At 40.2% G+C, this 15407-nt stretch overlaps 1 protein-coding gene across 1 annotated transcript; it reads right to left on the reverse strand.

Annotated features, from left to right (window-relative positions):
• Window positions 1-5017: 5017 nt before the first annotated feature.
• LOC115153438 (F-box only protein 9) lies at window positions 5018-13954 on the reverse strand. Its single transcript, XM_029698882.1, has 13 exons — window positions 13619-13954; window positions 12547-12627; window positions 11809-11943; window positions 8753-8810; window positions 8237-8324; window positions 7990-8117; window positions 7557-7671; window positions 7239-7357; window positions 6931-7021; window positions 6743-6838; window positions 6521-6614; window positions 5669-5829; window positions 5018-5510 (listed from the first exon to the last, which is right to left on the reverse strand). The coding sequence occupies exons 1-13, from the start codon at window positions 13619-13621 to the stop codon at window positions 5402-5404; spliced, it is 1278 nt and encodes a 425-aa protein (XP_029554742.1). The 5' UTR covers window positions 13622-13954; the 3' UTR covers window positions 5018-5401.
• Between the last annotated feature and the right edge of the window lie 1453 nt (window positions 13955-15407).

Below are 15407 nucleotides of genomic sequence, written 5' to 3' on the forward strand. Positions count from 1 at the left end.
ATAATCATAAAGAAATCTCATGAACTAAAAGTCATATTCACTCCAAATGTGGTCTTTGCACTCATCGCAATAGTCCCCAAAGAGTTGGAGAAAATAGTGTTGATGCATTCCAAGATGGCCACACTATAACAGTAGATGCATATTAGCACATATGCTAATATGCTAAGAAATACTTCAGAAATCTTATTCTCATGAACCATATGTAGGCTCATGGTGCAGGTCTTAACTTAGTTTGAGAAAAGCAATGGGATTAGTCAAAAGATGGCTGAGTTATTGACAAATCAAAAATCAGATTTTACGTGTCTATTTAACCCTTTACACTTGTGGGAATCAGCCTATATGGATAGGGCTAGATTGAAATGTTTCTTCCAGAAGAAATATGAAAAGCATATGCATAACCATGGTAGCAATTGAAAGGGTACAGTTTTGAGATTATGGGAAAATTATTAGACCATAAAGTGAGGTCACAACAGTTCACCTGACACAAATATGAATCCAGAAATTACATTGTTGACTTTGGGCATTTTACATTTACTGTACTTTTTGCCTCATTTGTTGATAACGAAATCTGAAAAAACTCTGGATACGTTCAGGAACATGATAAGAATATTCCTGGAAAATGTGGGGTAGGTGCAACATAAGACAAAACATTTTTACAAGGGTTTGAGTGAGAGAACTGACTGGTATCTCTTGGTGGCCACACACCTGTCCAAAATGTGCACAGTTCCTAAGTAATTTCAATGCACTTTTATGACTCAAAGAAGAGTCAACTATGTGGTGCTTTTTTGAGCTCTCCTAGCTGTGCCATTGAGGAACTAGACCAAGCTCACTTGTAGTTGTTTTATTTGGAACACAACCATTCAACCCCGCCCTTACACAATTACTGTTTTTGTATACGTAATCTAAAAACGGTCCATTATAAATCACAGTCTGGGTCAGGTGGGCATCATTTGGATCCTGTTCTATTGCCGACATGACTAGCTAAGTTATAAAATACGATATTTCAGTGTAATGCTTTCACAATGCAATTCAGGGAAACATGCATTTTGATGTGCATAGAAAGGAGACATGAGTGCATTCAGGTGTGTGTACCGTGGCAAATTTTCTTCGCAATAGACAAACGGAGTAATTCTGTTCAGAACAACCAAGGGTATGACGCCATGTCATCTTGTAACTACATCAAACATATTGATAAACATTGACACTGTATATGACGAGTTTTATTATACGGAAATATGACATGCACATTTGGACTCATGGGTGTTTCACTTGCTTGTATGACATCAAAGCAGTATTTATTATAATCCTCAATGTCTCAGTCCTCTTAATTTACAGCATTTTCGTCCCTCAGAATTTATATTTTTGCAAAAATTGCCCAATTAGCTGGAGGGATGGGTGCAACCGCCATCCCTCGCGTGAGGTGCTCAGAATGGCTGTCCGTCAAAACCAATACAGCACTGTGAAGCACAGAGCTAGAGCTCTGATGTCATGTATAGCATGTTACTGTACAGCCACTGCATTCCAATTTAGGCATTTATCAGTGCCCAAATCTGTAAATCCACTCCACAGTGGCCTATCAACTTGTCATTGCTATCATGGACGTCCCACACTGAATTTGGTGTTGATATCTCAAAAAACAAGGAAACTTTTAACAACTCATTCTTTACATGTGTAACGCTAATGCTGAAAATCATCTTCTAATGAACCATATGTCAGATTCACTCCATAATTTGTATTTAGACTCATGATTGCACATAAAGATATTGTTCCTACATGATTGAGTGCTTGCTTTGTTATTCAACTGATCTTGTCCTTTCTGTCATCCTGTGAACCCCGTTCATTGCTGCTCACAGTTATATTTTTAATTAAAAATACTAAATCCTGTTCCCAAGTTTATCTCAATGATTATAGGCATGGAGTGCCAAAAGTTCATAATTTTGAATACACAGTGGATGGGCATAATTTTGGCATTGTGTTGGTTTTGAATATGTCACCCCAAATGGTGTGAGATGGTACCTGTGGGAAATATATATATTGGGCCAATCTCAGGCTTTTAAGTATCTAAAGAAATGGGCATTTGGAAAATGTAATGTATTTGAAAGAAATTTAAAATAATGCAAAGGTGCCAGCTTTATAGAGGTCACAGTGATTTCACACCATTTTGTCTCCATATATCAAAAGCTTTGTCTGCAAGGGATGGTGGAAATAGCCTACAAACTAAAGGTGAGTAGGCAAGAATATCACTAATATCTAGGTTCAGCCTTAGGTTATTCCATATCTTGAGAGTTTGTATGACCAGGTAATCTTTACTGAAGGTAGCAAATGGAGCTTGTAGGGGAGAGCATACGATAGCTCTTAAAGATTTTGATACAGGATTTGGATTATATAATTGACCCTGGAGTTAGTCACGAGGCTGAATCCAAAACACGATATTATGAATGTTTGCAGCCCAATAATATTTCTGAAAGTGAGGGAGCCCCAAACCCCCTAGTTCTTTTAGATTTTGCAGTATGGATTTGTGGCTTTTATTATTCCATATAAACAATGAGATCATTGTGTCCAGCACCTTAAAGTTTTAGGTACAGCAATGAGGTAAACACCGGTAAAGACGGTACTTTCAATCTCAAATGATCCCTGGAATGTTACTAGGGTCAGATTCTTCTGCATGTGGGTGATAAGTTGAATTACTCCTATTTAACATGATATATGTATTCGTCGTCTGGAGCCAAGTAACTACCAGGTGCATAGAGAACGCTGTCATAGTGTCAAATGTATCCAGTAAGTAACTTTATCCAGTGAGTATGGCAACTCTCCTTAGAGGTTCACCTGCATCATAAATTCATGACTCAGGAGAGCTATAGCTCAAAACCAGTTGCAATAATATCTTCGTCTGTTGTCCATCAGTTGATCAGATTTGAAAGTATTTGCATCAAACGGCACTGATCAGAACAATGAATTCTGTGAACGAGATATATTACAAATTGTAATTTATATTTTAGGTCTTGCTTTAGATATTGCCGTTGTTGTAGCAATAGTTTATGTACGAGGACATTTTATTAGAGCCCTAATCTCTCATGAACAGATGCAATTACGTAATATTTTAGTTATGGGTGTCTGAGATTGAGAGCCCCAGCTACTGCACAAGACCATTCCTCTACAGTAGCAATTTAGTTTCTATTTAATGTTTCCCAGTTTGCATATTTATGACCTACTTTATTGCAACATATTATGCAGCAAATATCACACTGATGTCATGGATTGTGTTGAAAATATATGAACTATGATGAAGTAGATAAACGTGTCCACTCCACCCTCTGAATTCAGCCTCTGATATGACATACATTCTCATATTCTCAGTATCTCTTTACCCAAGGTCACCCTAGTATTACTGGTATTACCTGTATTCTTTGAATTTCAACCTCAACTCCATGGAACGCATAAAATAATAAATACATTTAATGTACAAACTAAACATACAATTCTGTATCATATTTAATATTGTTTGTATATATGTGCATGGTTCATGCTGTTTTAAACCGACACCTCTCTTACACTCAAGTGTTTGCCTCCTTGTTTTCACTCATTAGATTGAATCAGGCTACAAGTTACATCAAGCCATGACGTTTGAATGCGACTCATTTTCTCCAGTGTTTCCTTAATAGATTTTGCTACTTATGTTTGTACATGTTTAACTTGTTCCCTTAATTATGGTGTTGTATTGTAGTCCACATATGCCTTAATTATAAAATTCAGGGGCCAAATCACCAATTTATGTTGTAGAGATGTCTCTCTTTGAAAGACATTTACAGCCACATACTACTGAAAAGTGGAAATGCTGTTAGCTGTTTGAATTATGTAATCAAATGATGAAATGTTCTCAGATAAATGAAGTTGAGAATGAAACAGCATGACACAACATTCTCATGTTCTCCCAATCTGTGAATGGACTGCAAGATCAGATGTGTATCTACAGTAGTTTGTAAAAATGTTCTCAGCTTTCTAACAATGCAAGTAAAGCCAGCCTCGAAGCTGTTGCATTTGTAATGTCCTAGATTGGAAATAATAAAATCATGAATGTTTTGTCTATCTCCTGTGATGTATTTCAGGCATCGTTCTAGAGCACTTTGATCAAGTCAAAGCTAGTACTGCTTCCTCAATAACCAGGCTAGGACGTCATTGTAAATAAGAACCTGTTCTTAACTGACTTGCCTAGTTAAATAAATATAAAAATAGCACTAGAATCTTGTCACCCCCATTGCAATTATCACTTACAATGATATTCCCTATACACATCTTTCACACCTTCCTATTATTAAGCCAGCTATCATACAGTAAGCCTATTATTTAAATATAGATACGCATCACCCCATTAGTAATCATAATTTGAAGCTTGTGGGGATTGTCATGTCACAAATCCTAAATGATTTCTTCCTCTGTTCTTATATGCTAATCTTCCCTGGTATGTGACCAAACTATCACCTGGTGGAATACTCTTTTCAATCCAGACTGATCCATGGGTTATAAAAAATGATGGCTCTGAAGAGGATGAAAAAAATCACCAGGATTGGAAAACATGCCAATGTTATTTATGACGCTTATGAGGACACACTAGTACACCTGAACAACTATCAAAGGTCGTGAAAATATGAGATTTTACCATTATCATGAGAAGAAGGCTGATTTGAGGTTATGCATTTCATCAATTCCATTTAGATAAATATCACTAAAGAGAGCCTTTACAATTTTTATATTTTACATATTTTGTAATCTGATGCAAATATATAGTTAATCAAATGTTTTTTTAAAATCTAAATCCATTTCAGCCTTGGGTTCCTAGGATATGCAATAAGTGGATTGATTATGTGTGTCCTGGTCAAGAAAAGTGATTTAGAATGAAATAATTGAAATGTGTGTTCGGGACGAGGAAGAATGTTGTATTACGATTGAGGGTGTGGTAAGAGGAACTCTATCAGTGTTCTGCTTTTGTTGTGCGCCTTATAGTGATAAAAAACAACTACACAGTTCCCACTTTTGTTTATTCCAGTTGATTTACCATATGGGAGAAAATATATTACTAGAGAATTAACAAAAACAATGTCAAAATATTAATTGTTGGAAATGGGTGAAAAATCTATTATGACATTTTATGTCATCATACTGGACAACTATCCAGTCTTCAAAAGAAGAATCAGTAGAATAATTTTTGTTTTCTGTGACAGCCATAGACATAATGGCTATGTGGCACACACACTAAGTTTAGAATCAGATGCAGGTTGATTGGTATACATTCGTTAAAAATCATAGTTCAGCCCATAGCCAACAGGCAGAGAAATATGCATTTAGTCTTAAGTGTTGTGTAAACTTTTGGGTGGTGACGTTTATCTCTTCTCTCTAGGCTTCCCTACAGTGGGCGTTCAGAAAATGCTGTGTAGCTTTTCACACGTGCAAAGAAGAAAGATGCATACATCTGGTCCAAGTCGAAGGCAGTGACAACAGTTTCTCCAGTGGATCTAAAAAAAAACATTAAAGTCACATTTACGCTGCTTTAGGAGATGGATACACCTGAGAACTCAATGAAAAGTTACATTCGCAATCACTTTTCTCTCTTGCAATGACATTCATTGAATGAATGCTGTCAAATCAAAACCCTAACTTCCCAGTGTATTACCTGTAGTTGATGTGGCAGGAATGGTGAATCCAATTCAGCTTGTTGAAGCTCTGGCGCCCACCAGACGACAGCTGCAGTCCCACGTGAAAGCTGTGCTCCGTCTCGGGTGCCGCTGGGTTCCGCCGGCAAAACCGAGAGTTTCTCTGGTACTCTGCCACCTTCTGTCAAGAGAGAACACGCACACAGGGATCTGGACAGTCAGAACTGGACAGCCAAAGCACTCTTCAATCATCTGTGAACAATGACATGAGTCCAAAAAGTATTTTATCCTATCCTGTGTCCTGCACTGAACCAGTTCATAGGTAAGGAAACTGACTACCTTGTTGGATTTAAGGTATAACAGGAAAACTAACGGGCCTCCCGAGTGGCGCAGTGGTCTAAGGCACTGCATCGCTAGCTGTGCCACTAGAGTTCCTGGTTCGAGTCCAGGCTCTGTCGCAGCCGGCCGCGACCGGAAGACCCATGGAGCGGCGCACAATTGGCCCAGCGTCGTCCGGGTTAGAGGAGGGTTTGGCCCGCAGAGATGTTCTTGTCCCATTGCGACTCCTGTGGCAGGCCGGGCGCAATACATGCTGACACGGTTGCCAGGTGTACGGTGTTTCCTGCAACACATTGGTGCGGCTAGCTTCCTGGTTAAGCTGGGTTGTGTTTCGGAGGACACACGGCTCTCAACCTTCGCCTCTCCCGAGTCCGTATGGGAGTTGCAGCGATGGGAAAAAACTAACTTTCAATTGGATACCACGAAATTGGGGAGAAAAAGGGGTAAACAAATAAATAACAGGAAAACTAAATATGCAAATACCTTCCCACATCAATTAATCCCAGTCCAATGCGGTAACTTCTCTCACTCACCTCTTCTTTTCTCTTGGAGACAACAACAAAGACTTTGGTTTGATTGTCTGTGTCCTGCGACAGACGGTAATGACCACACATAATGGACTCCACCCTGTGTAGAGGGAAAAGGAAAGCCATGAATGTTACAAATCCAACTGTTGTGACCATCTAAAAACACATTATTTCCCTCAAATGTGTTACTCCAGACTTGGATGCCAGTGTACGTTGCATTTTAAATACCTGGTGTTCCTGCTACGCAGACGAGGAACGGTGACCAGTGGGTCTTCAGGCGTGGTCAGCATCATGACTTGGCCATCAGGGAAGAAACGCAGATATCTGGGGACACAAACAGTATAGCTAGTCTTGTCCGACTGTACAGTCATTAGCATGTCATAACAAGGACACCAGTGACAGACTGAAGCACCGACCTGTAATACTCCACCTGGTGCCAAGCCCTGTAGAATCCATCAAGGGACTCCTCTCCCTGACGGATGTATGCTGTTTTGCTGATGTAAACACCTTCAAAATCAACATTGAATACCATATATTGAATTTACCAAACATAACAAGCATCTGATAAAATGGGACCAATCTAGTTTTAGCTATGCAACCTTTGCTAGACATGCCAATTGTGCATTGGTATTGAGAAAATGGAGAAGTATATGAAACAAATCCACTTATGTTAGAAGGGTTTTTCTTTCTCTAAGGATGATAAGTAATATTCCTTAGTGTTTACCATCAAAGCGCACACGTGGCCTCTCAAGAAACATGTCCCTCCAGGAGTTGAAGGGTACCAGTTTGGTACAGCTCCGGCCCCACACTCTTAGACAGGCCGAACGCCAAATTTCTGGGTCCCTGAGGAGAAATTTACACCAAGGGCATAACAATCTGTTTCATTTAAAAAAAACAATACATCATTCAAGAGCCTGTTTTGACACAGTGTATGGACAGTGTTTCACAGCACTAGAACGTTCAGCATGAATTCAAATGAATCAAAACCATGTTTGTGGCAAGTACATTTAAAATATGTTGGATTTGTAATGACTGGTCTGACCTAGCACAAATGTAGAAGCCTCTACAGACTAGGGAGAGCTGCTCCAGGGCACGCAGGTCCAGATCACTAGACACAACCCAACGGAATATGTATATCAAGACCTCTGGAGGCAGGGCTGTGGACAGAAACCCAAAGGAACAGACTGACAGTGAGAGAGATGATGTAATGTATAGAAGTCCATCAAAGTTTGTGTAAAGGCAAACCAGACAGAAAATCCAGTATACTAATTGAGTACTGCAAATCCAATATTCTCCCAGACAGTGGTTCATTGAGCGGTTTATTGAGAGGTTCCAATCCTGACCAAGACCCCAGTGGGATTGTATGCGGGTGCATCTTAATAAACCACTGTGGTAGCATGCGAGTTGCCAACATAACTTTTTTAATGTTATTGGATGTGTGGATTTTTCCTTTCTAACTATTGCAGAAACTCTACCTGAGATGTGCATCTGAGTCATCTCCATCTCAGGAACACATATCTTCAGAGAGTTGTCTTGCAGAGTGAGCTGCTGATGGAAGTAGGCCAGTAGATCCTCTATTTCACCATCCATGTCATTATCATTGCTAGGAAACAGATATGCAGTATCATTCACATGGTAGAACTTGTATGGAAAAGAGGCATTACACTTTCAGTATGTAGTCGTCATTGTAGTGTTACTGTATACCAACATATTAAGACTTACCCACCATCTGGATCAGGAGATCGACTGTAGTTGATTTTAAACTCAATGTCAGGCACAATCTGCATTGCCCTGCGATAGTACTTAATTGCTACAAATTAAGGGAGGGGAAAAAGTTTAGCTGTTATTTTGTGTAAAACCATTATTCCCAATCCCAACTATAGCCACACAATAATGCCATTCAAATCCTGGTACCAATATTAACATTTGAAATCGTAATTACTTTTAAAAATCATACTTTAAGATGATTTAAACATGATGTGCAAAAAATTCTAAATGGTACCATGACCTGAATGAGATATGCTCCAAATGCTAAAATATTAGCATTTGGAAACAGTTGCAGGGAATTAAAACCAAAGCATGGATTGCGGTCATACCTTGTCAATAGACTGCTTACTGATTAAGGAAACCAATGTGTCATTTTGTAATTTGGGTGAACGATACATTTAAAAGGTCAATAATTTTGACCATAAAATACAAATTTAATTTTGTGTAGCATATCTTGTCTCACAGACATACCTTCATAAACAGCTCCATTTTCTTCTTCCTCGACAGCTTTAAGGAACAACTCTCTGGCCTAAGACAAAGAAACCAACGTTGAGAACGATAGTGAAGATGATGCTGATAGCAGGCAGTAGAATCTGGTGTAAAACTAATATTCTATATGACAGTAAAAATATATAACTCAACATGCAACAATTTCAAAGATTTTACTGCGTTACATTTCATAAGGAAATCAGTCAACTGAAATAAATTCATTAGGCCCTAACCTATGGATTTCACAAGACTGGGAATACAGATATGAATCTGTTGGTCACATAACTTTAAAAAAAAGTAGGTAGGGGTGTGGATCAGAAAACCAGTCAGTATCTGGTGTGACTATCATTTGCCTCATGCATTGCGACATCGCCTTTGCATAGAGTTCATCAGGCTGTTGATTGTGGCCTTTGGAATGTTGTCCCACTCCTTTTCAAAGGCTGTGCAAAGTTGCTGGATATTGGCGGGAACTGGAACACGCTGTCGTACACGTTGATCCAGAGCATCCCAAACACGCTTAACGTGTGATATGTCTGGTGAGTATGCAGGCCATGGAAGAACTGGGACATTTTCAGCTTCCAGGAATTGTGTACAGATCCTTGGGACATCGGGCCATGATTTATCATGCTGAAACATGAGGTGATGGCGGCGGATGAATGGCAGGACAATGGGCCTCAGGACCGCATCACGAAATCTCTGTGCATTCACATTGCCATCGATAAAATGCATCGGGATTCATCTGTAAAGAGCACACGTCTTCAGTGTGCCAGTGGCCATTGAAGCTGAGCATTTGCCCACTTAAGTCAGTGAAAACGGCACACTTCAGTCAGGTCAAGACCCTGGTGAGGACTACGAGCACGCATTTGAGCTTCCCTGAGACGGTTTCTGACAGTTTGTGCAGAAATTCTTCAGTTGTGCAAACCCACAGTTTCATCAGCTGTCTGGGTGTCAGGTCTCAGATGATCCTGAAGTAGCCGGATATGGAGGTCCTGGGCTGGCGTGGTTACACATGGTCTGCGGTTGCGAGACCAGTTGGACGTACTGCCAAATTCTCTAAAACTACGCTGGAGGCAGGGGCGGAAATCCCGGGGGGGGGGGACCCCCCCATCCTGGGAAAAATATGATTTGTCCCCCCCAATATATCGCTGAAAAATAACTATGTAATTTAAATAATATTAATAATACGCAATGAAAGCAATTGTGCTGATTATAGACACTTAATAGCGCGTTTTTAAGTTTCAAAACATTGCAACCCCCCACCCTTTGCCTCACAATGGTTTGATCCACTGCCAGTTCCTTAGTTGGCAAGGTAACAGAGGGGTCGTATCCACTGTCTGAAAGGCACTCAATGAACGTAACTGACGTGAAGTTAATCCAGTCAATCGCGCAGACACACTAGCTGAATATGCAGAGCTAGCGCGCAAATATTAACTATTAAGCTAGCTAGTACCTATTCCATTTATGTGGCCTCGTCAAAGATGGAATCTTTGCTATCGTCAATTTATTCCAAGATCAGCATGCAGATGATGTAAGTTAGTGCTTCAAAGTCCCTGTGATAAGGTTAGCAATAAACTGGAGTCCAAACTGAACAGAACTACACTCTCTTCTACCATTGTCTTAAATATATTTAATGGTCTCGTTGCAAAAGCTAAATTGTCGCAAGGGAACTGTTATTTATTTATTTAATTTCACCTTTATTTAACCCGGGTAGCAAACACCACTGAAACGGAATTGGTGCTCGCTAGCTTTGCAAATTCAGCTATTGTTGGAAGCCAGCCAATATGAAACAAACTATTAAAATTACAAAAGGTTGCAGCATATGTTGTGTAAATGTTGAACTCATACAGCTGTCAACTCTTGTCATTTTAATCCGTTTCACATTTGCTAGCTACCTTTTAGATCGAAGCCCAAATAGAGTGATAAAAGCTAAGATGATAGAAGCCCATCTCCTACTGTAAATAACCTACACACTGTGTGTGTGTGTAGCCAGCCAGCCAGGTAGAAAAATGGCAGAAAAATAAAAGATGGACATCAGAGTATTTTTCAGTACACCAAAACGCAAAGTAAGAACCCTAGTAGCCTAATATCTCAAAGACTAGTTGATAAAATGTTCATAAGAAAGAAATGAAATTCTAATGGAAATGTTTCACAATGATGTCATTAGGCAGAGCAGGCAACAGATGGCACACAGACAGCAGAGTTGGGGACAGATATGCAGGGACAGACTGGCAGAGACAGGGAGTCTCAGGTAAGTTTGTTGAGTCTTTGTTTGGCAACATTATGAAAGGTTCTCAATTTTTTTTACTTGTAAAATAGGAACATAATTGGAAAATGCCATGGATACCCCCACTCTCAACTTAAACTGGTGACTGAACTAAGATTTGTTAAAGGCAATGGTATCGCTGTTGTGATTAGTTGTGTAGTTTTGGGTACCGGTAGTTAAGAGTACGGCAAACACCTTATTTCTTTGGTTCCTCAATATACATTTACCATATTACAATGTAGGCTATGTGTTACAGCACTACTTTTGGTGTCCCCCTCAGGAATTGCGCTTGAGAAAATGTCATGTAATTGTCCCCTCCAAAGTTGATATCAGATTTTCGCCCCTGGCTGGAGGCGGCTTATGGTCAAGAAATTAACATTAAATTCTCCGGGAACAGCTCTGGTGGACATTCTTGCAGTCAGCGTGCCAATTACACGCTCCCTCAAAACTTGGGACATTTGTGGCATTGTGTTGTGTGACAAAACTGCACATTTTAGAGTGGCCTTTTATTGTCCCCAGCACCTGTGTAAAGATCATGCTGTTTAATCAGCTTTTTGATATGCCACACCGGTCAGGTGGATGGAATATCTTGGCAAAGGAGAAATGCTCACTAACAGGGATGTAAACAAATTTGGGCACAACATTTTAGAGAAATACACTTAGTGCCTATGAACATTTTCTGGGATCTTTTATTTCAGCTCATGATTGGACCAACACTTTACATGTTGCGTTTATATTTTTGTTCAGTGTAAATGGCTCTAACAAAACAGCTTACTTTTTCCTCCCGGGCCAATTCCTGTTTTCTTCTCAGGTCTGCAGCTCTTGACGACAGTCCTCTGTTCCCCCCATTGGACCCAGAGTTGGGCTTCAGTTCAGACATCCATTGGGCCCTGAACACATTGAGCTCCACCTAGTCACATGAACAACAGTGTATAAGTGATTGACATTAAGGGTTTCCCTAAGTGAACTGAGCAGTCTTTCAAGATTAGCATGCTCTGAGGTTGCCCCATTGGGCAGGTGATTTAAAAAATATATAGAATACTGCAAATAATTCCAGTAGCCTAAAACTGATATTTCTGGTTCCTCCCCATTGTTTAAGTGGAAGACAGACAATTTATGGCAGTCTGGCAAGTTGAGCCTGCTCTGAGAATGTTTTTACTGGTTACTGGAATTATTTTTTATTTAGTTCAGATCTTCCTGATTCCTCCCCTATTTGCAGGTGAAAGGCAGGCAATACAATATGGCAATTCTGCATGTAAATAACTAATTGATCATAATCGTCTGGCAACCAAAAAAATACTCCTGACAAGTGCCTTTCAGACTTTAATGGCAATCCCTGTGTACACACACAAAATGCAATAACCCTCAATCTCATAAACTTTGTTCATAACTGAGTGTATAGGTACGCTATCATGGGGGAAAAAATTGCCAATATGGATTTCTATTAAACTCTTCATTATCACTCAGAGCGGTCCTGAGACAATTGTTTAGACCTTTGTATAGGCCATCTTACTTGGAGGTTTGAGTCATCAGTATCTTCATTATCTCCCTCATGATCTTCTACAATGCCACGAGAATTTATAATGCTTTCAGCCTGCAGAAAAAGAAAAGTATTGTAAAAAAAATAAATAAAAAAAATAATAATAATAATTGGCCTAAACATGGCAGAGAATCACAAACGTGGAGTGTCTGGCTGTCTAAACAAATAGGGCTTAAATCATCAGCAAATATTGATACCCATTTTCCCAAATACAAGCTGTGTTTATGGAAGTGAAGCGGTTAGACAAGACAGACAAACCACACCCAACCAATATTCAAGGAAGGAAAAAGTGATCAGTGTTTAAGTTACTTTGAGATGTGAGCATGCAACAACAACAAAATTGCACAAGTTAGCTACAACACTATTATTCAAACAAATTTGGCACCACAATAACTAGCTAGCAAACAAACAAGCACTCTTTCTTGGCTTCACCCATTCCCAACATGGCACTAGCTAGTTGACCTTACCTAAACAATTGCCAACTAAACTCAACTCCACGATTCATGATGGATTTGAGCAGCGACTTGTGCGGCGGACTGGAGTTTCTATGTCACATAAAAGTGATCAAAAACGATGTATTTCCGCACGAAATAGCATTCATTTACACAGAGGACACTGTCATGTGTAAATGCTGGCTGTTATTTGGTTGCTGAAATCCGTCGTTTTTTTTATTTTTATAAAAACGTATCTGACGTCAGAGCTCCAGTCCGCCCAGACTAGTTGCCCTCAACTCCATCGTAAATCGTGGAGTTGGCTACTTAAAGAAGCAATCAATGTTTAGCATGCCATTGCCGTTTTATTTGTCAGTTAGCTAGTTTGTATAGTCATCTGTTGACACCTGGCCATTTTAATTGATCAATACATGAACTATCGGTAGCTGACTAGCGAGTTAGTTCGTATCATTCGTGCTTACGAGACAGGTCATGCAACCACCAGCAAAGCAGTAGGCGTTAGTGACCATACTTGCAGGCTAGCTACGTTAGCCTAGCTAGCTAGATAACTGCCTATGTGCAAGGCTTAGCCATAGCAAACGACATTGAGCTACCATTGTGGTCTTCTGTTGTCCGTAAACGTTTTCAGATGAGGGTCTACAGATCACGGTCAGAAAAACGGACAACACATCGAGGAAATTTGAGAGATCGCAGAAATGCAGCCATTTCGACGACTTGCCTCGAACAGCTGAGTACTTATACTGCGTTCAAAACGACTGGGAACTCGGAAATCTCCGACTTCACTGCGTTAAATACAACGGAGAACTCTGCGGGAAAACGAACTCCGACTGGGAAAAATTGTTTTGAACGGTCACGCAACTCGGAATTCCAAGTCGGAAACTCGGGCATCTTTGTTTTACTCCGAGCTGAAGATCACTGACGTCATGATTTGACATCGTTCTTTTCCGATTTCCCAGTTGTCATGAAAGCACCAAGTGTAGAGCATTAAGGGGGGGCCCCTCCGGAGCAGCATCTGGCAGAACGCCCAGAATATGTTATTTAAGTTAGATAGAGACGGAGCCAGTCACATGTGGGATCCAATTATTAATGTGTATGTAGGATTAGATAGCAGTATATAAGGTTCTATGTAAGGAGCGCCCTTTTTAGACCTCACTTCAGACCGGTACTTATGCATCTAAGTTTGACTGTGACCTCTCCAGCTTGCTGACAATAAAGAGTGATTCATTTGATATTGACTTTGAGTATCCCGCGAAAGAATTTCCAAAACAATTGGCATCTTCCAGGCTGTATCACAACCGGCCGTGATTGGGAGTCCCATAGGGCGGCGCCGGGTTAGGGTTTGGCCGGGGTAGGCCGTCATTGTAAATAAGAATTCGTTCTTAACTGTCTTGCCTAGTTAAATAATAAAAATGTGACGATGGGCACCAATCAGAGAATGTTAGAGAACTATTATTTGTAACTGACACTGACTCTGTCCCGGTACCCCCTGTATATAGCCCCGCTATTGTTATTTACTGCTGCTCTTTAATTATTTGTTTTTATTATCTCTTAATTTTGGGGGGATTTTCTTAAAACTGCATTGTTGGTTAAGGGCTTGTAAGTAAACATTTCACTGTAAGGTACCTGTTGTATTTGGCGCATGTGAAAAATACATTTTGATTTGATTTAGCACCTTTGAAAGGAGTGATTACTGGGGTGGGGTGGAGCGACTGAAATGGAAGATTCGCTGTGTCTGTGACGCCCGCCGTTTGGTGCGACGCAGAACCTGTGGCGAACCTGGTAAAACTGAGAAGACACTGTCTGTCGTTATGAAGTAGAGTCTTTACCTGACAAAGTCATGTTAGGATATGTCAGTTACTCTGTGACAGCTTTTGTGCCAAACCCAATAAGGTGTTTTAGATGTCAAGCTTATGGTCAGGTTGCAGCAGTCTGTAGGAGGGAGATTCTGAGATGTGAGAAGTGTGCAGTAGGGCATGGGACAAAGGAATTTGTAGTATTGGTGGATGTGTGCCCGTGTTGCTGGGGATCAGAAGTGCCCGGTGTGAGGCAGGTTGAGGTTGATAGGGTGAGAGTAGAACAGACGTGTCCGATGCTGAAGCAGTGAAGAGAGTAGAGGATGATAGGTCAAGAGTGAGTAGTAGCTCTAGGCCAATACAGAGTGATACGAATTTGTGCTTCAGTAAGGTTGGCTTCTTAGCATTCATTGTCATGGTTATCAACTGTACTGCAGAAATGTTACATAAATCACAGAAGAGTTACAAGGTGTGTTGAACGAAAGACTCCCGTCATTAGTATAAACAGTAGGCGTAGGGTTAGTTGGTGGTGCATTTTTTCCCTTTCCCTCTTTTTATTTTTGTGTCACAACATGTAATGTCATCGACC

Source organism: Salmo trutta, chromosome 18 (genome assembly GCF_901001165.1).
Source record: "Salmo trutta chromosome 18, fSalTru1.1, whole genome shotgun sequence".
NCBI lineage: Eukaryota > Metazoa > Chordata > Actinopteri > Salmoniformes > Salmonidae > Salmo > Salmo trutta.